At 46.5% G+C, this 24,323-nt stretch overlaps 1 protein-coding gene across 2 annotated transcripts in view; it reads right to left on the bottom strand.

The window, feature by feature from the left end:
- GALNT18 (polypeptide N-acetylgalactosaminyltransferase 18) overlaps positions 1 to 24,323 on the bottom strand; it is a 328,177-nt gene that overhangs the window by 24,097 nt on the left and 279,757 nt on the right. For both annotated transcript variants that reach the window (XM_040989115.1, XM_040989116.1), the window contains 2 exons: positions 18,544 to 18,681; positions 13,556 to 13,651 (listed from right to left, as the gene is read on the bottom strand). In XM_040989115.1, the coding sequence (XP_040845049.1) occupies positions 13,556 to 13,651; positions 18,544 to 18,681 (234 nt within the window). The remainder of the gene's footprint in view (positions 1 to 13,555; positions 13,652 to 18,543; positions 18,682 to 24,323) is intronic.

The following is a 24,323-nucleotide window of genomic DNA, read 5'->3' as shown; positions in this document are numbered from 1 at the left end:
CTTTGGAAATGCAGGTGGATGTTTTGGTCCCCTGTTGACAGGGGAGGAGGCCAGCATCCAGAGAAAGAAAGGAGCCTGTGTGAAGAGGTCAGTTCCACCCACAATGCCAGTGATGCCCTACTGAGAGTAAGTGGTGATGGACAGCACATAAAGGAGCCCATTCCTGAGGACCTGTTTGGAACAAGCAACATCAGAGCACTTGTCCAACCTGCGTGGAAACTTGCCCCTGTCCTGCTCTATGTGAGTGTGAGAGTACATGCCTCTGTGGACTCAAGGCTTGCAGCACTGGCCTGCTGCTCTCACCCTGGGTTTGGCTGGGAGAAGTTGGGCAGGGTCATCTTGAACAAGGGAATGAGCTATGACAAGCTGCTGGGAAAGTGTTAGTGGATGTATGCTCACCCATGGGAGAACGCTTGGGGTCTTAGGAGTATACTTTTATCTTGTCTGGGGGTTAGGTCAAATGGAGAAGTAGCTTGTGGTGGCAGGAAGTCAGGAAGATGTGTTGTCCTCTGGTACCGCTCAACTATGTCATAGCAACTGGTCCATCTCAAAGAAAGATGACCAGAATCTGACTTCCATCCCAGAGTGGGAGAGAACATAGCCTTCAAGTCTCCATAGCAAGGTCCTGGGTCTGCAACAACAGGAGCAGGTCCTTCGGCTCCAAGCAGGACCATCAATGACTGAAACTCACACTAACAAGAGTGGGCAGCAGGTGTACCCGGCAGGCTGGTGTGCTTTAATCCTGGGCTGCAGCCACCTGTGTGTCTCTCTAGTTCACCCTCCCTCAGCAGAACTGACTTCATTTACTCAAGAATTGAACCAGTTTATTAATAGATCTATTAACAGACCAGAGGGACACTAAGCACTCCATGTGTGCCAGACGGTGGGCTCAATACCAGGTGTACACCTACGAATGAGACTAAGTCATAGCCTCCAAAGAAACTGCAATGCTGTAGTGGAGAGATACTGCCAACAAGTAAACAAATTCTTCCCTAGTTACCCACTGAGACTGCAGGTGCATTTACACACGGACTGTAGGAAGTCACATCTCACAACCAGCTGTGACTATAAGAGCACTTACCTAGGTGCCACAGGAATCAGATCAGGTGCCAAGACTCAAAATGAGGGAGCACATCCGATGTAGAGTGCTCCAGAGAGATTGCCCTAAGGAGAGGACTCCTGGGCAAAGGAAGTTTGTGGGTGGGTGGGTGGGTGTGTGGGAGGGGAAGTAGGGATTTTTGTGTCTGGTGCTTTGATCCTGGAATGCTTAGAATGGTGATATGACTTCCCCAGTTCCTTAGGGTGAAAAAGAGAAAGTGAGGAACCCCAAGCCAAGAGGATGTATAGACATCCCTTGGGAGTTAAGACAGCCAGTGAGAGTTGGGAGTAAATAGCTGATTATATCCAGTTTTGCTTTAGGTCCTAAGTAGCAGAGCACACCTGGGGTCTCAACTCCCTCCCTGGAGCGCTTACCACAGCTTTCACCCACCCAGGAATGGTGCTTGGCACGCCTCCTCTGTGTCGCACTGAAATCACACCACACTGTGGAAGAACTCTGTCCTACCCTGGCTGGAGAACATTTTGAGAACAGAGCCCCACGTTGGGCTAAATGGGGAAGGTTGTTCTGAGTTGCAGCTTCGAGCCTCGGCACTGTAGTGGGGCACCCTGCGACCCAAGCCAGATCCTACTAACTGGTAATGTTTGACCTTGGACAAGTTAGTGTGGTGGCTTTGACTTGTTTTTCCCCTTGTAAAACTGGGATAACAGCAATGCTTATGTCGTAGTGGCTGTAAAAAATATTAACTGGCTTTGTGAAGCAGCAGGTAAGCTGCTGTCTGCAATGCCGACATGGTGTGTGGGTCAGTTGGGAGTCTCAGCTGATCTACTTTCGCTAATCTACCTGGGAAAGCAGTAGAGGATGACCCAAGTGCTTGGGCCCCTACACCCACAAGGGAGACTTTGAAAAGGCTCCTGGCTTCTGGCTGGCCCATGCCAGCCTCGGTTGTTGTGATTTGGTGAGTAAGCAAGCACAGAGAAGCTTTCTTTCTGTATCTCTCCTCTCTATGTAGATTTGACTTTCAAGGAAAGGAAAGAAAGAAGAAAGGAATATTAATTGAACCTATACATAAATTGCCTAGAAAGCGTAAACGAGAAATGTAAGCTGTGGTTATTATTATGGCAATTTTTAGTCATCATAAATGTCCCACAACTATAAATGCATCATCGGTATTTGTTGTCATACATTATAAAAGCATAAGAAGTATCTCTTACTCAGGGTTAGAGACCAGAAAGACTGCTCTTATTTGAACAAGAGGCCTGTTTACTGAGCCCAGTGCTGTGCCTGATTAGGTGCTGTGGTTTGCTACTTCACCTTCCTCACAGTGCCTCTTCCCACTATCTTGATCAGGAAGCTGGGGCTCAGAGCGAGGCAAAGTTGATTTATTAAGCACAGAGCCAAGCCAGGATCTAAATTGAGCATCCTCTGCAGCTGGGTTCCTAACCCGTTCCCAAGGCCAGAAAGGCCTGGGAAGCAAAGGCTCCCAAACATCAGATGGGTGGGAAGGCAAGACCCACGGCCTCTCACTGGTTAGTGGGCCTGAGTGTCGGTGCATGTGTGGTGCTGCTAATGACTGCCTCTTCCCAGTCTGCAGGAGCTTAATAAAAAAGTGCTGTGAAGTTTGCTGTTTATAAGTCCAATGGTGTGGTTTGGACACAATGTGAAGAACACATCATGTGTAATGAGTTAGAAATCAAGTGGCTCCTTTTCTGGCACTGAAGTTGCAAGAGCAGCAAGTTTGCCAGTACTCAGTACAGAAGGCAGAGTTAACTTTGCAGTGCCAACATCTGTGTTCCTCTGTCCCTGGCCTCCCGCAGCCCCACGCTTAGCAGATGTGTCCAGGCCAGGTGGCTCTGCCTCTGTGTGTGACTGCCAAGGGAATAATGGGAATGAGGGTCTATTAGAGAGCAGGGTGTTAGATCACCCAGAGAATGAGAGCCAGCTCCAGTGGGCTAGGAATTAGGGAGAGCTGCAGGCAGGTCCTAGTGAGTGGTTGTGATGGAGCTGGTGCCCTGTGCCTTGCTCGGGGAGGTGGGTGGTGAGGAGAGCAGGGGGCAGCAAACTCCCTGGGATGCAGTGCTGGCAGGGAAATCCCTCTTCTTCCCAGTCTTATCCTGGAGAGGCTGCTCCTGAGTGTGTGGTTGTATCAATTGGCTGTCCATCAAGGTAACCACAGCACCCCAGAGAGCAATCTGGGAGGGAAGAAGGCTTATTTCCATTCACAGTTTGGAGGTTCTCAGTCCATGATCAAGTGGCTCTCTCCGTGTAGCTATTATGGAAAGCTGGAGGGTGACAATGGAGGAGCACATGCATAGGCAGGCCATGTGGCGAGCCAGGAGGCAGAAAGCAAGCAAGGTGGAACTCAGCTTAAATAACCAACCCTCTTCTGAGAACTACCCTCCAAAGCTACACCCCAAAGACCCATGACCTCTCCATGGGCCCACCTCCCAGACATCACGATTAGCTCAATCTTTCACATTCCTCACCAATCCGTTAATCATAACGTAACTATATTTTAAGACTTTGGGGGCCGAAGTTTCCAATACATGAACCTTAGTGGTCCAGCTCAACTACTATTCAAACCATAATAGTCATGATAACACTTATTATTATAAACTTAACAAAGTGTGCTCACAAACTGCTAGCAGTGGGATTTGGGAATATCAGTGGACCCAACAAAAATAAACAGGCACAGTTGCATAAGCTGACACAGGTGATGTCCAGCAAAGATTGATACATAGTAGTTACACATAAGTAAATAGGAACACATACATGTATATACAAATATATGAGTGCTAATATAAAACTCAATTCATTGGACAATGTACTTCAAAAAGTACATACAAAATGTAGTTGAATATTTTGAAATTCAAGCATAGTTTTTTTCATAATACACATTTTCCATGAACATTTTAAGATCTCCCATATGTGTTAGTGAATGATTCAGTTAAAAACTAACATGATCTTTATTTAAATACCATTTACTTGGGCTGGTGTTGTGACATGCAGGGTACAACCACTATAGGTGTCAGTTTGTTTTCTGATTACTCCACTTCCAATCCAGCTCCTTACTAATGGCAGTGGAAGATGATCCTAATGCTTGGGCTCCTACTTTCATGTGGGAGACTCAGCTGATGTTCCCAGTTGCCTGTGTCAGCTTCTGGGTTGGCCTGGGTCAGTGCTAGCCATTGTGGCCATGTGGGGAGTGGAACAGTGGATGACCACCACCCTCCTCTCTTTCTCTCTGTTTCTACCCTTTTCTCTGTAACTCTGGTTTCTAATAAATAAGTATTTTTTTTTTTTATAAAATAGCACTTAATACTATGAACTAATCTGTTTTAAGTTGTAGATGTTTGAGGGAAAGGGTGTTGGCTCATATCCTAAGCTAATAGGTGGCAAAGTGGGGATTCCCAGCTCAGTACCAGCAATAGGGGCCCAACAAGGTTAGTTCATTTCTTTCATTGTAAGGAAGGAGTGAGCCTCCAGGCTAGATCAATAAACATGTTCACCTCTTCCTTGCAGATGTGCAGTTCCTGGGTTCTGGGCCTCAGGCCGGATGCACAGGCACTTGGCTTCTGGGACTGCAAGAATGAGGGAAACGACTCCAACCGTGGGGAGGGATGACTGCAAGTGGTCATTTCTGCACTTACTATTGCTGAATGTACCTGTTTTACATTTGGAGAGGAGGCTCTGGGTGGTAGCATGCAACTGGCCACCGCACTAGAGAGAATCACAAAGTGTGGTCACATAGAGGCCGTCAATCCTCAAGATAGTTCAGCAACCGGAACATCACAGCTCCCAATTCACAGATCTCAGGTTACAGTGGAGCTGGGGAAAGATCATGCTGCTTGCTCGAACCATGTACATAAATGTGGTAGATGTAGAATTGGGAACAGAACCAGCCCTGCCAGATCCGAAGCACCCACTCCTTGAACTATGTCACCACCCAGGTCCTCTGGAGCCCAGAGATCCCCTGCACTGAGAAACTGCAAGTGCCTCAAACATGAACTGAGTGTGGCCGCCCACATGGTACCAGATAGTGTGGCTATCACGGGGCTGTGTTGAGGTCAGCCTAGGTCAACCCAGGGCTCACTTGGTGGCCTCTGTGAATGCTGGGTCCTGGACTGTGCAAGGCTAAGGCTCAGGGACAGTAAGTAAAAGATCCAGAAATAACCCTGTGTGGGTTAGCTCCCTAGTGAGGCAGAGCTGGAAGGGGAGTAGCCGCAACTCTGGAGCTGCATGAAGCTCCCTCAAACCAAGACCCTGTGGGGGCCCTACACAAGTCATCAGCCTGCTTACAGGCAGTGCAACCCAGTGTCATGGAGGGGACAATCTGAGATAAAGGCAAGAATGAAGCTTAGGGAAGTCTCAAAAACAGTGTTTGGTTTCCTTATTTGTTTACAGATAAAAATTACACAGGAGTGGAAAAATTTGCTAGACCACATATTTCAGTTCTTGATCCAGAGAAAAGCTAGCATCTGTCTCTGAGATCTGATGTGAAAAACGGGGTTGGGAGGAGTACAAATGCAATCCCTGTAAGGCCTTTCACACCAGTGGGACCTCCACCAAGCAGGGAGGTCATGGCTTCAATACACCTGTCTGTGCTGATGGCTTCTAGAGCAACTGACAGCAAGATCAACAAGTTCTCTCTCTCTCTCTCTCTCTCTCTTTCTTTCTCTTCCTTCTTCCTCTCCCTCTCCTTTCTCCTCCTCTTTTTCCTCTTTCTTCTTTTTCTCCCACCAAATGAGAACTTTTAAAAAAGCAAATTCTAAGACACAGATGTCAAAATTGTTCAACTGTAATTCCATACCTTTCTTAAGCCCACTGCCTGACTTAACATGGACTTCATCTCCAGCTTAAAATAGAAAATTTCTTTCAACTCTAATGAGCATACCTTGAGCCACTTCCTGCAACACAAATGTAGTAATATCAGTGTTTCAAAAACTTTAGAAGGCACCCGTCTCTTTCATCTTTCTTCTTCTACAGCTGTGAATTTGTTTTCCCAAAGGAAATATACTTTTATCTCCCACTGCACTTTATAGTCCAGTAAAATCTAGGTAGAACAAATGGGAGAAGTCCCTGGCCTGGTCTTGTCTTCTTTCTCCTTTGATGGGCTAATGGGGTGGAGTTTAGGGGACAGAAGGTGGAAAGGTTTCTTATTAAGGCTAACTATAATTACTAAAGTGCCTGCAGCCTGCTCCAGCTTGGGACTCTTCCAGGGCAGAGAGCTGGGCAAAGCTGAATTCCTCCTCTCACAATTCTTGGCATAAACTAGTGCTCAGTGTATGTTTGTTGAATGAGTCAAAGAGTGAACAAGTGAGTGAAAATGAGTGATAGGCTGAATAAGAATCTGTGGGGAGGCCCCATTATTGTATTTTTCCCATTAGAAGGGATTTTCCAGGCTGTTAAACTAATTAGGGCTAATATTCTCGGTTATTTTGAGGATTGCTTAAAATTTGCTGCTAATTTAAATAAAATGGTTACATTTACTCATTAACCAATTAGCATGCTTCCCAGCAGCCTCACCTCACTAATTTGATTAGTTACATCATTCATCCTCCTACCCAGGGTCTTTTCTGAGCCTGGGGATATCACACTATGTCAGAGGGAATCTTCCAGAAAGCAGTGATATGGAACCTCTCAAAGGTTGAAATTCAGATGTGAAACTAGTTTTTCTTTCCACTGCAGGCAGTCCCAGGGTCCCTCATGTGTTTGGGTCCCTCTGAACCCCACTCTAAGTTGCTGTATAAAGCCTATTCCTGTCATTAGGTGCAAGATGTTCTTCAACAGAATTGAAGCTTTCCAAAAGATGTGTACTTCACAAAAGATCATATAATCAATGAATGAATAAGACACTGGGGGAGAAACTAGAAGTCAAAGTATCTGCCTTGACCAATAACTTGCAGTATGACCACAGATGAGGCAGTTCACATCCCAGATGCCGTTTTTTTCCTATTTTTAAAAGAAAAATTGACCTAGAAATTGTACACAAGTCAAGTTCTTGTGTGACAGAGACAAGGCTTCCTGGGCACCCAGAAAACCATAACTTCCCACTCCTTTGTAGTCCTGTGCTGAATCCCTAACCCCAGGTGCCTCAGAAAATGGCCTTGTTCAGAAATAGGGTTATGTTCGGATAAAGTCCCACTGGAGCAGGATGAGCCCCTAATTCAACATGAATAGTGCCTCTAAAAAGAGGAGCTGTGGATTCAGACACAAATTGAGAGTGACATGTGGTGGTGGAGTTAAGTGTTCACCATCCAGGGAACTGCCAGAACCAAGAGGGGGATCTGTAGCAGCTCCTTCACAGGGAGCATGCCTCTGCCAACACCTTGGCCTTGGGCTGGTAGCATGAGAGCACACAGTGGGATAATGTGATGTTGTGTAAGCTGCTCCCTCTGTGGTCCTTCGTCATGGTAGGGGAGGGGGACCCCACAGGCAGACAGTGAACCCACAAAGGCCACTGAGTCACAGACAACGCCCTCGAATGTCACACAACCTTCAATAGGCCTGGTGAAAAGAGTAATAAAATATTTAACATCTGAACATCTCCATATCATTTTGGGGGCATTGCTTAATGTATTTGGTGAAGATTAGGTGATTTTCCAAGGGAATGTGTGCATGGTTGGCTTTGCTATTTCCCTCTTGATTAGCATCCAGACACTAGGAAGTCATGTGCTAACTCCGAGGTTTATGCCCAGGTAGAAAAGGCCACACTCAAGGTTGTAATTTTATTTCCCTGTAAGACATTAACCAGTTTTGCATCTAATCTGTGCATCTTAGATTAAATTTTAAACATTCAGTTTTAAAATGCCTACAGATACTCTTGTTTTCAAGCACACTCGGTACTTGCTGAAACATTTAACAGCATTGGCAGGATGAACTAGGTGTACAGAATCCAAACAGTAAAACCCCCTAAGAGAAAAAGGCATGACTGGAAATTGGGACTTGACGATGCCTGGCTGAGAGACAAGTCATGAAGTTCAAATGTAGCCACATACACAGTGACCAAAAAAGAAAAGGCCTGGAAGATAGGAGGAATAGAAACTAGTGGATAGTCTAGTTTTGAGCACTGGTCTGTGAACTCTATCATGGCAGCGGCGTTTTTCTGGCCCATTACTATCTCCTGGGGCCAAGAACAATGTCTGGCATATTGTAGACTCTCAAGGAAACAAAGAAGGAATACTCATAAAAAATGTAATAAATTCAAAATGTGTAGAATTTCAAAAAGATAGTTTCTTCAGGGCTTTCTTAAAAGCCTACATGATAAACCCTTCTTAATGCCTCTAGATCCTTCCAAAATTGGCTTGGAGAAGTTGAAACAACCTAAGCCAATGACTTGTGCTCAGCCAAAAAACCCTGCATATTCATTATCGGTCTCCCTTATGTCTGCTCCTTTCCAGACTAAGGTATTCTTTCACCTCCAGGATCTGGTTTTCAAGTTCTTTACCAAGTTGTTCGTAATAATGATAGCCAGCCTTAATAAATGGTGATTATGTCTGATTTCAGTCTTAATGCTTTATGTGCATGCACTTATTTATAACAATCCCACAAGGTGGGTGCTGCTACATTCCCTAATTTATATGTAAGGAAACTGAGGCACAGAGAACTTATGATAGCTATCCAAAGAGTTCAATCAGTCACTGGTATGACTTGAATTTGAATGCAAATAATCTAGGTCTTAACCACTATTTATTGCTTATCACTTGCTTTCCAACAGTTTCAGGCTTCTTACCAAGTGTGCTGCTCAGGGAGGAATATGGCCAGTTTCACTGCAGAGGTTAGGAAGACTGTTGCCTTAGGTAGGTCTGTATTTTCCAGAAAACACTGTGTGGTACCTCATCCTTGGCCTGGAGTTGTGCAGTATGCAGCCTGCACAACTGCATGTGGTAGACCCATCTGTGCATAGATGACCTTCCCTGGGCTCTCCTTGTCCTGTGTATCCATGGTAACCAGAAAGATTGTGTTGAAATCTTCCAGCAGGAGGGAACAATGTCCTTGGAAATGTATGTTGAGTGTTTGACTTTGGCCAGATCGGTGGGGGGGGGGGGGGCGGTTCAGAGGCACCTGCATTTGAATAGCATCATTCTAAGACATGCCTTGACTTCAACCTCAGGTAACATGAATTCTCATACCCTGCATGAGGCAGTTAACAGGAGTACCTGGTTCTCTAGGGCTCCAGGATGCCTTATCCTCTCTCCTTCCCTTGGCTCATCCCAAGCTTCAGTGTTTATTCTTTTATGAACTCAGTACAGTACACACAGCCCAATGACACAATTCAATGCTCTCTGGCTCTCGCAGGTCACCAGGCAGGCCAATCTCAACAAATTCCATCCATAGCAGGGACCTTCCTGCTCAGGGAAATCTGTATGATCTAAGGTGGTCTCAAGTCTCCTAACCTTAGGCCCTGCAGCCTATGGGAGAAGGCACCCAGGCCTCACTGTTCTCTGCACAGCTCAGCTACACGGAAGTTCTGTGGGTTTGGAGTGAGGGGGATCCACAACTTTAGGATCTGCTGTAGCGCCACATCAAGAAGTTGGTTTATGTAGCAGCTCCCAACCTTCCTGGTAAACACAGCACAGACTTGTTTTCTAGACCAAGCACATTCCAGAACAAAGGGATTAGAAACAAGCTGACTGTCAGAGCTGATAGAACTAGACCTAGAGGTGGCCCAACCCAGCTTCACCACGTGCAGAAAGACAGATCCCAATGACACAAATCAACAGTGAGAGAGATCAGAACAGCCAATGTGTTTGGGTGGAGATGGTGACCAAGAGGACAAATGAGGACAGCTTTTAGGGGGATGATTTGATCTAGAAGGGGACAGTTTAGTGTATACTAAAGTAAGATTTATGTACTTTAGTATAAAATTATACTTCAAATAAGGAGTAAAAATAAAGGCCCAGAGAAAGTTGAGGTAACATTTCAATGGTGGGGCAGGACTAAGCCCAGGACTCAGGCTTCCTGATGCCCAATCACTGCTCTTTCCTGGTCTCTACTGCATTGTTGCCACTATAGCAACTCAGTGATGCCCCAACAGTCAATGCGGAAGATTTGGCTTGGCCTGGAACCCATGGCACATGGTGCAAGTTAACCTGAAGCGGATCGCAGCTGGGTCCTTGCAGAATCAGGCCCAATAAGAGGTAAGCATGGTAGCACTGTCATAGCATTTCATAACATAGCTAGTATTTCTTGAACACTTACAATTTGCCAGACACTATTTTAAATATATCCTCATGACCAGCTTTACAGGATATGCCATTGTAAACCTACTTTTTATTAATAAGAAAATGGGTCCGCATTTTAAAAGCTTTGCCAAAAGTTAACAAGCAGAAAGTTCCAAGGCTGGCACTAGACTCTATGCTCTTAACATAATGCAGACTGTCCCATTATGAATTATCTGCATCCGTCTGAGAACTGGTAGCCTCTGCTCAGGCCAACACCCACCATCTTGCTGAACAAACAACCAACATGTATCTGATGGCCCTGGTAAGATGACAAGTACTAGAAACCAGCAAGAGAACTTACAGAGAGACCAATTATCTGGGAGCTAGCCAACTTGGCCCGCACTCAAGAACAAAATGGGGATGTCTCACATTGAAAGATCAGGTGTTTGTCTTCATTAATAATCAAAACTGTGTGAACTGAAACCACAATACCACTATATATCCACCACAATTAAAAACACAGAGAATGCCAGATGCTGGTGAGAAGATAATAAATGATGTGTGCAGTAAGAATTGGTGCAGCAAATCTGGAGAACTCTTACACAGCATATCTGTTGGTGTGAGCTACCATAACCAAATATTATGAATTGGGTAGCTTAAATGAGAGAAAGCTGGTTTCTTATAGTTCTGGATTCTGGGAGTCCATGCACAGGATGCTGCTAGATTTGGCTTCTGGTGAAGACCTCTCTTCCAGGCTTGCAGATGACTGTCCTGCCACCATGTCCTCCCAGGGCAGAGATAAAGCCAGCAACGGAGCTGTCCTCTGCTTCCCCTTCAGGACACTAATCTTAGTGTATCAGGAATCTATCCTCATGAGCCCAACCCTAATTAATTCCTTCCTCCAAATTTTGCTAGGATTAGGATTCACCATGCAAATGTGGGAGTGAACACAATGCAGGGCATCACATTCTATCTCTGATCACGTAGATCCATGTCCTTATGGCACATGCAGTGCATTTATCCCTTCTAACAGTTCCTTCCATCACCAACTCTAAAGCCGCAAGCCTCATCTACACCAAGTATGAGTGAGACCTGGAGGATCATTCATCCCAGGGCACAACTACTCTACATCTAATGATGAACAAAATCGTTCAAGCTATTTGCTTCCAAAACACAGAGGAGGGATGGCCTAGGACAGGCATTTCCAACCCCAAAATAGATCAGAATAGAGAAAGGTATGAAGAGTCCCATGGAAGCCCAAAACCTAGCATAGTAAGTTCCATTCAATCTTAGGGATCAAGAATAATCCTCTGGCTCAATGTTCTGCCATCCAGGCCTACTGAAGTGGCAGTGTCACCTAAGGAACTGTGTCACAGCCATACCACCTGGACCTTGATTATGTCTTAATCAACTTCCCTATTTTCCCTCTTCTTGAGAAACAGCACACAGTCTCAGCTGAAAAACTCTGTGGCCCAGTCCTGTAGATTGCAAGTTCAATAGCTTGCCTCCATCTTATCCCACTTTCTTTTTCAGTTAGAATTGTCTATGTCTTAGTGAATGTAGTCCTAACTTTGTTCCTGGCTTCAGTTACTTATACTACACATAAGTCACATTCATCACTTGAATCATGAACCATACTTCCGGCATTCATTTCAGAACAAACTCTCTCTCCCCATCCTCTTCAGCAATGCAGGCAGACTTAATTTTTCTAAATCTTTCCATTATGGTTAAGTGAGAAGAGTAGAGCCCTGATTTGATAGGCTGGTGTTCTTAGAACAAGAGATACCAGAGCTCACTCTCCCACAGAAGACCATGGGAAGAAGGCCAAATACAAGCCAGGAAGAGGCCGCACCCAAAACTGAATGGGTTAGCACCTTGAACTGTGGGGATATGCACTTCTGTTGTTTCAGCGAGCCCATTTGGATAGGTTGAGCTGACTGATACAGTGTTTAGTAAAAGTGAATACATGTCAAGCCTATAACTCAGCAATTTTACTTCCACGGATAAATCCAAAAGCAATGGGCATATATGTGTGCCAGCAGACAACAACAAGTTCATTCCTAGTGGCAGTCTTTACAGTATGTCCAACTGGCAACGGTCCAAGTATCCATTAACAAGCAGAATAGATGGTTAACTATGATACACTCATAAAATAGAGTAGCACATGGTAATAAAAATGAACAAATTACAATTTCATGTAATAGCATAGATATATCTCATGAGGTCAGTGATGAAAGGAAGAAAGAGCTCAACACAAGATATGATCCTAACTATGTGAAATTCAAAACCAGGCTGCTGGCCATTGCTCCTGATCTGGATGTTCATTACATAGTAGTGGTTACTCTGTGAAGTTCATTAAGCTGTGCATTGACACTTTACCCATTTTCTATATATGTACTACACTTCAATAAACATAGTTTCCACTCAACCACCCCACTGTAACAATGAAGAAAGAGTTGGACGGTGTGAGGATATCTGCTGACCTACCAATTAACCAGTCAGCATTACACCAACTTAGCCCAGCAAAAGGTCAAGGTGGTAGGATCGCCATGCACGATTGCCTGGAAGTCTTACTACCCATACACCCAGTGACAGACACAGTAAGAAACTCTTCAGTCATATGTTTAGGCAGGGAATGATTCTTTCAAACACAGCGTGACAATTGCACAAATACACATATCTTCAAATCCTTTGAAAACCATTGTGCTGTTCTGGTGTTCAGATAAACTGGACATGTTATCAATCCAGAACATGTCACCCGTGACACTCTTGGCCAATGTCTGTCTGTTGTGTGGGCAAATACATCATTTCTCTTGTCTGTTGTAGCATTTTCTTTGGGCATCTGAGGTTGGACTATGAATGGGGAATTTTTAAGGCAACATTCTCCTGATAGCCTTTTTTCATTCACCACAAGAAAGTCCTAAGAGTTGGAACTGGATCCTATAGTTACGATTTTAGCCCTAGCATCGACCTACTCTAGGCGTCTGCCTGAGGACCCTGACACCACATTCTGCAGAGACTCTGACATATCAGGAAACCTGGGGAGCCCCTAGACTCTTTCCTGCTTGGGAAACACTAGAACCAGGCCTGAGATTCACTGAATGTGTTCCCATAGGAGGCTTCAAAAATGTGCTCCTTCTCTGCACTCTTGGGGCCCTGGCATCCTTGCATCCACCCCCACAGCCTCCTCACAGGCAGGGCAGGTACAACTATTTCTGCTCAGAAGGAGACTTCCTAATGAAAAGCTCAGAGGCCTGCACCCTGACAGCCATGACAAGATTCAGCTCTTCTTCCCCACTCCACATTCACATGTACTCCTAAACAGGGAACTTACCTGAGGCGTCATTCCATGGCAGATGTACATGATGGGAGCATTCTCTGTGTCTGGGCCCTGGTCAAGACACAAGTCAGTCTTCAGGGAATTCTGCAGCTGAACATCAGAGAAGGCATGGGCACACCAAACACAAAGAAAGAAGAAAAGTAAGTGTATTAACCAGGAGACGTGACCATCCCACTGAGACTCCATGATCAACCCAAAGTCTCTTGACACAGCGGAACCAAGCAGCACCAGCTTTTGCCTTCACCTAGAGATGTTAAAGGGAGACTGAAATACTAGTATCTCGTTAAACAGGGAGCTAGGATTTAGAAGCCATTATAGTCAGGGTACAAATAAGAGAAATACACCAAATGAGGGTAGGGTCCTCATTTCCTCTCCTTTCCAGTCTATTTTCTGCATATGCATTATGCTTCAATCAAAACGTACATAAAAATAGTCACTCATTCAAAGTGATATGCCACCATAATAACAAAGAATGAGTTGCAACACTGGATGGTATCACATAACTGCAAGTAACCAGCCAATGATGTCTCCACAACTTAGCCCACAAAGAGCCCACAATGTAATGGGCAATCACCTGGAAGTCTCATTACTCACACACAAGGTCTCTCTCTCTCTCCGCACACACACACACACCCCATAACATTTTTCAAGCGTGCCTGAGAGGGACCAGGGCAGTGGAATAAAAGGCTAATCTTCCACCTGCAGCACCAGCATCCCATATGGATGCCAGCTCATGTCCTGGCAGTTTCAGTTCCCATCCAGCTCTCTGCTTACCTCCTGGGAAAGTAATAGTGGATGGCCCTTGTCCTTGGGCCCTTGTCCTTGGGCCCTTGTATCTACATGGGAGACCCAGAAAGAAGCTCCTGGCTTCGGATTAGCTCAGTCCCAGCCATTGTGACTACTTGGGGAGTGAACCAATGATTGCAAGACTCTCTCTGTCTCTCTCCCTTTATTTCTGTAAAACTTGCTTTTCATGGGCCCGGCGGCATGGCCTAGTGGCTAAAGTCCTCATCTTGAATGTGCCCGGGATCCCATATGGGCGCCAGTTCTTTCCCGGCAGCCCTATTTCCCACCCAGCTCCCTGCTTGTGGCCTGGGAAAGCAGTTGAGGACGGCCCAAAGCCTTGGGACCCTGCACCCACGTGGGATACCCGGAAGAGGTTCCTGGATCCTGGCTTCGGATTGGCATAGCATCAGCCATTGCGCTCACTTGGGGAGTGAATCATCGGATGGAAGATCTTCCTCTCTGTCTCTCCTCCTCTCTGTATATCTGACTTTCCAATAAATAAATAAATCTTTAAAACCAAAACAAAACTTGCCTTTCATATATATTTTAAATAGTGCCTGAGAAGCTTTTCCCTTAGAAAGCCTTGAGGAATGGGCAACATGTTAGCTGTTTTCAGCCCTGGAAGGTGTCGTGCGACCAGACCCTCTATGTCTCCTGCAGATCCAGCATGGACTTGGCTAGGCCCCAGGGTACCCACTTGCAGAGGGTCTCCAGAAGTGGAAGTCTTCTGGGGAATGTGAGAGGAGAGGGCCAGAGTAGGAGCAGAAGACTGCAGTGTCTCCTACACTAAACTCTAGCTTCATGGACAGTTATGGCAGTTAAAAATTATTGGGTAAGAGCACCAAAATTCAAGCTCCCCTTTTCTGGCTAAAGCAAACTGGACAGGACAGGCTATGGCCATGTAGTCTGGCTCATAAGCTGAAGATTAGTAGACCCAGAGTTTCAGGAGAAATGGATCATTCTTCTGTTTCTGGAATTTGACCATCCCATCATTCTTTCATCTTGGATCAGGATCTAAATGAAGCCCAGGAACTGTGGGCAGTGGGTGGTGGGTACTAGATCATGAAGCCATTGTGACTCAGGGGAGGGGACCTGCTGGATCGTGCAAGTCGTGATCTAGGATGAGGTGAAGCACAAGACAGGCAGAATTAGAGATGAGAGAGGCCACTCTATCCCCACTGTGGCTCCTGTGGCCTTCGGGGTCAAGTGCCTGCATGCCCAGATGTACTTCATCTCCTTGTGCTCAGAGTGTTTGTGGGTTCTTCATACCACTCCTATCTTAACTTGAACCAGCTAAACTGTAGTTCTCTTCCTAGCAACCCAATAATCCTGACTAGAGCAGGGGCCTGGAGGCCAGAATCTAGGAAGACAAAGGCCACAGGTGAGATATCTCTCAGTGTGGAGGTGGTGAGAGAGGAGGCAGAATGGATACAGACAGGGCTACTGTGTTCCTGATGGACTGCAGCACAAAAGGAAGGCTTGGCTTCTCCTGAGTTCTTGATGGCAGCCTCTTGGTGACAAAGGCACCCTTGTGTCATCTCTCCTCCTGCTTGACAGCAAGTGGGCTATTGAAGTGGTTAGGAGACATAGGTTGGGCTGGTATCCTGGCTCCTGTCGTGTGGTCCTGGACAAAGTCACATAACTCCTTCCTGTCTATTGTCCTGCCTGTGAAATAGGAATAAGAACAGTGCCTGTCTCACAGGGCTACTATGGGGATTAAGTGAAACAGCATTTACAAGTGCTTAGCACAGGGACCTGGCAACATGCATGTGTAGTTGTTGTTAGCTGCTGTTATTCCTGCAGCCTTTTCTGAAAGGAGCCATTCATGGAACCTACTAGTAGATTAATGAGTTACAGACAGAAAGTGTCAGAAATTATTTGACCTGCACAATGCAATTTGGACATGGGTTTGAACAGGCAAAATAAGAAGAAACTGTGCCCTTGAAAAGTTATCTGGTGTTTCCCATTTAAAATAAAAGCAATTACCCAAGAGGTTTTTCAGACTGTGTGAATCCTCTTATTCTTGCAGCTGCCACTTGCTTTGCCAATCTACACCCTGCCATCCCCCTTAGGAGTTCATTATGCTCTTCAATAAGCAGCACAATCTCTGCTCAGGTCAGAGCCCAGGGGCTGACACTGTGGTGGGGGAAGAGGAGCTTGGTGGGCCCTGAACGAGGCCTGGCAGATGCAAATGAATTGGGTCAGAAAGCTCCATCCAGCCAAGGAATGGCTAGCACAGCTTAGCCCTCTGGGATGGAGAGTGGACAGCTTCTGGCATTACAGGGAAAACAGTCTGGCTACTGAGTTGGACAGATTGTGATCATGAGGCTGTATGTGTCACTTACTTTCTGACTAAGCAACCACTTCCAGGTCTAGCATCTTTGAGCTACATAATAAACCTAGTGTGAAATGTGCATGAGGCCCTTGCACTCAAAGGATGGGGATGTTTTTGGCCAAGACAATGATACGATGGCCACACATGCACACGTCCACTGTTGCTACTCCCTCTATTTGTCTGAGTGAGCTTGGTGGATCTTGCCCAGCTCCAGCCTACAGCCTGCTGAGAACACGAGTCCAGAAGCTTGTCTTGACTCTCACAGCATTCAAGCCACCAGTTTCTCTGGATCAATAGCCCCAAAATCATCCTTTGGGAACTGGATCCACTAGTGGTATAGCTGCACCTACAGTTGGCTGTGGGACAGAATGTTGGGGGAGGCTGCCCAGAAAGCAGTTTTCAGGATGCATCCTTGAGGCAGAGGGACTGGTGGGCTGATGACTGTGCAATTTGCTATTGGGGGGACAGCAGGATCTTAGGCCCTAGCTAGCAGCTGGGGAACACCAGCTGGGATTGTGTCTTGGCTTGCAAATTGTATGAACCTGAGAAGTGGAGAGGCAGGAAGACGCTGGGCAGTTCTCTTGGTAGATGTGTTGAGCATGCCATAGAACACTCATGGGAGGATACAACTCCCTCTACAGGCTGGCTTCCTGGATAACAGAGATTGCCTGACTACGGTGTGGGAGGTTCTGGGATTCCAACTCTGTTTCTTCTAGAATCCCAGGATGTTAGGATAGGAAGTGCCATTAGTAGCAGTGGGTGCAACTCCTCAGCAAGGGTTCTGCTTGCTCCCAGGCAAATGTTCTGTCTTCAGTATCCCCTGCCAGGACAGGCATTGAGCTCAGCCCTGACCACAGCACAATGCAAGGATGCAGCCTCAGTTCCTTCTTCTGGTTTTCAGAAAAGGTCTGAGAGGGCACATTCTCCAAAGCCTGGACCCAGGAGGCTGTGGCAGGCCCTGTTTCACTGCTGCTTCTCTGTGTGAACCCAGGCAAATGACTTCTGTTTCTGTCTCCTCATCCGAGCAACTCACGGAGCTGCCTAGAGGGCTCAGCTGCCCCAGAGAAGATGGTATGTTCAGACCATAAGCACCAAGCAGGTGAGAGAGCTGCAGCTTGAACCGTTATCATTGAAACATCCTATGAGTTGCAGGGACCTGGGAAAATTGGGCGAGTTTATCGTGTTCATAGTGTTTCAACCTTAGAAAATGCCTTATATGCCTTAGGCTTTCTGCTACTTTGAGAGGACAGGATTACTTGATCCATTTAATAGGTCAAGAAGTTGAGATCCAAATATATGACCTGAACAAGATCTGAACTAGACCTATCCAACTCCAAACCCTTCTCTCTGCCACCTACCTCGGAGAACTGCTCTGTGCTGATCCACAAGTGGGACTCATATGTCCCTGAAGAGGCAGCACCTCCTGAGGCTCCACCTTTCAGAACTCCTTTCAGGGTGGTGCCACACGTGCCATCAGCTGCTGGGTGCGTTGGGAGAGCCATTGAGATGGTCCATGGCACCACAGGGCTCCCTCTGGGAGAAGAGCTAGTGTTTATTGTGCTACTTTGCAACCTTCTGCCTCTCTTTCACTGTATGTTTTTATCAAGTAAAATATGCAGATTTGGGGCCAGCGTGAAAGTGTTTGGGACAGCAAAGGAGAGAAAAAAAACCTCTCTCAAGGCACTGGGGCAGTTCAGGTGTGGAAGCAAAGGCTGGCTGCAAGTCCAGGAACTAGTGTTCAGTCTCCAGGTTTGCCACAGGTCCCAGGCAGGTGGCCTGAGAGCTATTCCCTCCCTTCCCCTTCCTCTGCAAGCCTGGTGTTCTGTGTCAGAATGGCAGCACGAGGAGGCGGGCTGCTTACCACCCCGTAGGCGATGATGTCGGAGTACATCCTCATCTCTGGGTACACGCTGACCAGGTACCATCGGAAGGTCTTGCACTGCAGCTGCTTCCGCAGAGCCTTCCTGGCACTGATGTCTCCGATGTCGATCCCTGAGTCCTGTGCCAGGAAGCAGAGGCAGAGATGTAGCCACCAGCAAATTGCAAGTTCTCTCCAGACTCTACCTTGGTGTGGCTCGGATTCCCCACCAATCCATGTATAGGGAGTCAACTCAACCCACGCATACATTAGCCCCATGGCAGCCTTGCTGGGACTCTGAAACATGAGAACAACATGAATGGGTTTGCCAGCAAAAGCCTCAGGGAAACAAACATGCCAAGTTCTTACATGTTTTTAAATACCAGCAAAAGCTGCAGTCTGGATACAGGTGAATGAGTGCAGTATGAGTAAAACTTTTCTCTACTTCAAGAGGCAAGTGGAGAGATTCTGAGCTGTGGAGGGAGAGGGACAGAAAGGGGAAAGAGGTGATGATGGGATGACCCTAATCCTAAACTGTGCCTAGGAATCATAACAACTAAGCCATGTCACGCTGTTGACTGGCAAGGCTATGTTCTTTATGCCTCTGTGGTTTCATTTATTTCCTTCCACACATATGCACTTGTATCATCCTGGTTAAACCTATAACACTACAGGATCTTCAGACACAGATGAGTTGAGACAGAGGTTCAGGAACCAATTTAGTAACTCGGCTGAAGCGTCACAGCTAATGCAAGATGCAGCAGATCTGAACGCAATAATTGTACCCTGTGTAAACAGAGTACCTTACCCTTCTGTCTTCTGAGATCATGTCCTCCGTAAGACTCTCTCTTGAAGGGTACTAATGCAGAAAGGACTCGGGTCTCTCACTTCCCAAGAATGTCAGGAAGGAGGCCCCTGGGACACTGGAGCAGCAGCAGTAGGTTAGCACTGGAGACAGGATTGTGAGCATGAGTGAGGGGGACAGAGATGCTTCCTGTATCTCTTGTGGTCCCCGAGCAGGGTAGAGGACACTGAGAATTCCAAGGCATGCACACTAGCTGCTGAACAGAGTACAGAATGGGCTGAGAAGGAGCTGGGTGTCAGACGGAGACGTGGTGACATCTCAGAGGAAGACACCAGGTGAGCTGGAGCCAGAGACTTGTGGAGCAGGTCGGGTCCCATGAGACCCAGCCCAGAGCAGAGAGGCAGATGAAATGAAGCAGGTAGAGCTCTCTTCCCCCACACTTCAGCCTATGTGTTGCCTGGGAGAGTCCTCAGATTTGGCATCAACTCCAGGGATCTTGACACTGGGGCTGGGTAAATCAGAAAACTGATAGTTTCAGTCTAAGATGTTTGAGAAACACCACACAAATGGCTACATTTGTGTGGACATGATTGGAAGCTCCTGGCATCAGACTGGGGCTGGGGGTCAAAGATGATTTAGATTTAGAAGAAATAGAGTTATTTTTGTCCAGCAGAGTTCAGTAACTCAAACATCTGAACCTACAACAGCTTAACGTTAAAGTCCCAGGCTCCCTGGGGAACAATTTCAGCCAGGGCCCACCTTCTTTGTACTTTCTAGTGGCCCATTTGTCTACTACCCAACTGCTGCCCAGGGTCTTATTCTGGCTGGACTCTGCTCCTTAATGTTAGGAAGCCTGGGACTGATTTCTGAGTTCCCAGATCTGGGACCATGCCTCAATGGTACTGATGAGACAAGTTGTGAGGCAGTGAATGCAGGAAGTGGTGTTAACTGGGACCAGCCCCCTGCTCTCACTTCAAGAGATCTGCAGGTATTAACCCTTTGCAGCTCTCTATACTTTCTCCTTCTATGGCATGCTGCTGCCTGGATCTGCACATTCCTCTCCTTTTGTGCTATAAATCCCTTTCCATGACTACTGATTAATAGTGTATCTCATTTTGTATGGGTCCATGAGAAGAACCCCTCTCAGGAAGACCTCTGTATTTTCCTACAATTCTGAGTTTCCACAGGACACCTTCCTAAACTTAGGATCAGATAAAAGTTAGTCCTTCTTATGATCTAAGAAAAGATGAGAGACACATGAGCCATCAGGTGGCCTCATCTAGTTGAACTACAGGAAGCTCAAGAACCAGTCTTATGCTCAGCTTTTATTTCTGATAGCAGGTCCCTTCTCCTTTCTATGTAAGAATTGGTTCTGACCTTCTTCATGGTTCAACACCCCCACTCTGGTGTTTGTTATGAATTTTACTGTCTTTCTTCAGGGCATAGGGCATACAATGAGAATTAAGCAGGCCTCCTCAGAGGTCACTGTGGCCCCTATTATCAGAAAACAGTAGATACATCTTCCTCTCCTGCCAAACAGTGTGGTGGCTGCAACAGTGTCCTTCCCTAAGACCGGTGCCCAACAGAGCCTCTGCAGGTGACTTGGTTTGAAAGCAGAGTCATAGCAGATATAAGTAGTTCAAAGTCTCAGGATGAAGTCTTTCTGGATTTAGGGTGAGTCCTAGATCCAATGATTGATACTTTTTAAATGAAGAGAGAAGGGGATTTGAGTACACAGACACGGAGTGGGGAAGACCACATGAAAACAGTGAAGGTGGAACTAATGCATCTACAAGCAGAGGGAGACAGGAAGCCACTGAAGCTGGATGAAGAAGGGAAGGATTATTCCCTACCGCAGTCGGCAGGAGCATGACCCTTTGGATCGTGAGCTTTGAAGTTGGTTGTAATTTGTCTTAGCAGTCCTCAGAAGCAAATAAGCCAAGCCACATCAAAGGTGCCTGGTTCTCCTGCCACATAGTCATGCAATTCCTGGCAGCCAAATCTAAAGAAATGCTGTCACCTAGGCACCTACGTAAGCTTCCCTGGCATCTTGCCTGTCTTTGGACAAGAAATGTGGGACTAGCCTGGAGTTACTGAATGTGGTTTTAAGGAAACATTTGAAGTTTTGCTGCAAGCAGATTGCCTTGCTGTTTACCAATACATCCAAGTAGAAGGATCCAAATGCTGGAGGCTTCTTTGGTTTTTCACAAGCTTGGGCTGGAATATTATGACAGAGCAGACGAGAAAGCCAGCTCTGTTCTACACAGACTGGAGAAGGACTCAGTTTAGCAGAAAAAAAGTAGAGGGTGACTGCCAGTAAAGGCATCTGAAAGCTTGGGGGGAAGAGATTGCATAGGGTATAAACAAGAATATCGACAGGAATTCACCTATATCTAGCACTTTCTAGTTGTCACGCACTGATTAAACAACGCATGAACCTAGTGGTTTACTCTGGGTAGCCACCTGGGCAGGAGTAAAGGGCTCCAGCTTTTCATTTGCACCTTGGTTGTTGCAGGTAAAAGGTGAAGTGAGTTAGTAATGAACAACCCTGAGCAAAGCGCATGGGTGGGCAGGGCACCACCACATCCAGAGCTGCTGGTAAACCTCTTTCCTGGGGCAAACATGAGAGCAGGAGGCAGCCACATTTCTGCCCTCTTCTTTCTTCTTCAGTGCTCCTTCACTAAATGCTGCTTCTGATGTGCCAGGCTGTGTTCTAAGCACCATACATACAAACAAGGGTGTGTAAGGGTGGCTCCAAGGGGCACAGACACACAGATACCCCTCACAGTGTGATGCGCAGATGGAAACAGAAAGGGAGGAGGCCCTGGACCTTCTCACAGTGTGGAACAGCTGGGATAGTAGGAGAGAAGGAGGCAGGCAGTCAAAGAATGCTTCTTGGAGTAGGTGATGCTGGAGGTGAGTTCATAAAGATGAGCATAATTAGCTAAATTTGTGTAGGTCAGTTCTGCGCTCTCTTAAATGTCACCTGGAGAGCTTTTCACAGATTCTGTCACCACCACAGATGCACTGGTCCATATGTATGAGGGTGAAACCCAGATCTGTGGATTTTTAAATTTTTATTTATTTTAATCATTTCTGAAAGAGAGAGAGAATGTGTGTGTGTATGAGAGAGAGAGAGAGAGCGAGAGCGAGAGAGAGAGAGAGAGATCTGTTGATCCATTTCCTAAATTCTTACAACAGCCAGAGTTGGACTTGGTCAAAATCAGGAATCTGAAACTTCATCTGGGTCTCCCATTTGGCTAGCTGAGGCTCAGCTACCTAAGCCATCATCTGCTGCCTCCTGCAATGCACATGAGCAAGAAGCTGGATAAGAAGCAGAGGAACTGGGACTTGAACCAGACACTGCCATTTGAATTCAGGCACCTAAGCAGTGTCTTAGTTGTTGCACCAATTTCCCATTCCCCACATCAGGGTCTTTTGCCAGCTCTCCAAGTCATGCTGGGACAGTAGTCTAGACATCCACTCTTAGGACCCACTGGCCACTGGAGAAAGGATTCCACAAGAGGCTAAGCTGACTGAGTCACCCACAATAAGCAGAGTAAGGCTTCACTGAGCTCTTACTGTGTCTCTGCCTGGTTCCAGGTTTGGTGACATAAGTATGAATAACAAAATCTGTCTCAGTGAGTCACGGTCAAGGTAGAAGCTCTCAGTTCTGGGAGGGTATTAGAATCCCCAAGGAACTTTCCAGAAATGGATTCTGATGCCCTGCCCAAAGCAACAAAGCCATAATCTCGGGAGTGGAAGAAAATTTCAGATGCAAGAGCATTCTTTTACATACTGGCTGTGCTGTGACAGACTCCAGTACAGGAAGAGGGCTGGCTTCCTAGAGTAGGGGTTGCCAGAGCTGAGTCTACTAGAACGGAGAGGAGGGTGTGTGTGTGTGTGCGTGCTGTGAGGAGACTGAGAGAGACAGTATTAAGGAGGAGGCTGGCAGTGGGGAATTCCACATGGAGAGAATAGAATGAACAAACAGGGTGAGAAACAGCAGAACATGGGCAGCTCCCACAGGATGTGTGGTAGATGTGGATTCCAAAATAAGGAGTAGGGGAAGAGAGCCTGGAGATGCAGGCAGAGGTGAGAGCCTGGGCACCTTGGATGCTCATCAAACACTGGACACTGCACTTGGTTTGTACTCAGGAGAGGCAGGCAATGCTTTCAAACGGAAACAGGGCAGTGGCACGAGTGCTAGTAATGAATTAGCAGGTGATAACTTTGGAGATTCTGAAGGCATGTTTGAAGGGGGTGTGACTTGAAGCAGGAAACTAAGTGGAGGCTGATGAGAGAGACATACAGGGCCTGGGCATAGATGTGAGAGAAAGGAAGTGCTTGGTGTCTGATGAAATGGGGGTTGGGGGAAGAGCATCAAAGAAACAAGCTCAGGTCCAAGTTTGTATTGGCAGATGGTGGCACCATGAGAGAGAGAAGAGAACAGGAGCAGAATCTGGGGCCAAGATGTGCTCAGCTGGATAAGATCTAGTCTGAGTGCCAGGGGGAATACCGCAGAGGAGACATCCGTTAGCAGCTGGAGCTACACGTCTGAGAGCAAAGGCAGAAGGCAGAATTAGAGAGATGTGTTAGGAAGTTGTCAACACATGGGTTGCGGTGGAGCCCCAGAGCAGAATAGATTACCCAAGGGACTGTGTATAATGAGAACAACCAGACAAGTGTGGGTCCCCAGGAGCACGGAGCACCCAGTGGGGATAAGAGGAGCCCACCAGGAGCTGGGAGCAAGCCAAGAAATGAGGACATTCTAGAGCGTGGAGTGGCGCAGCCATGGCACTACCAAGTTTCAAGGAAAAGGTGGATTTCTGTAGGTTAAAGACTTTAAAATACCCATTACATTAGGCGGTGCGAAGGCTCAAGTTGACTCTGGCAGCAGCAGTTTTGAATACCTGAATGTGACTTAAGAAATGAATGAGAGGTGACAAATTGTTAGCTTTGCAAAAATTTGTTGAGT

The sequence above is a fragment of the Ochotona curzoniae genome, unplaced genomic scaffold (genome assembly GCF_017591425.1).
Source record: "Ochotona curzoniae isolate NIBS_2020 unplaced genomic scaffold, NIBS_Ocur_1.0 contig_517, whole genome shotgun sequence".
In the NCBI taxonomy this organism is placed as follows: Eukaryota; Metazoa; Chordata; class Mammalia; order Lagomorpha; family Ochotonidae; genus Ochotona; species Ochotona curzoniae.
The sequence above is the reverse complement of the archived record's forward strand: the minus strand, read 5'-3'. Positions and strand labels throughout refer to the sequence as shown.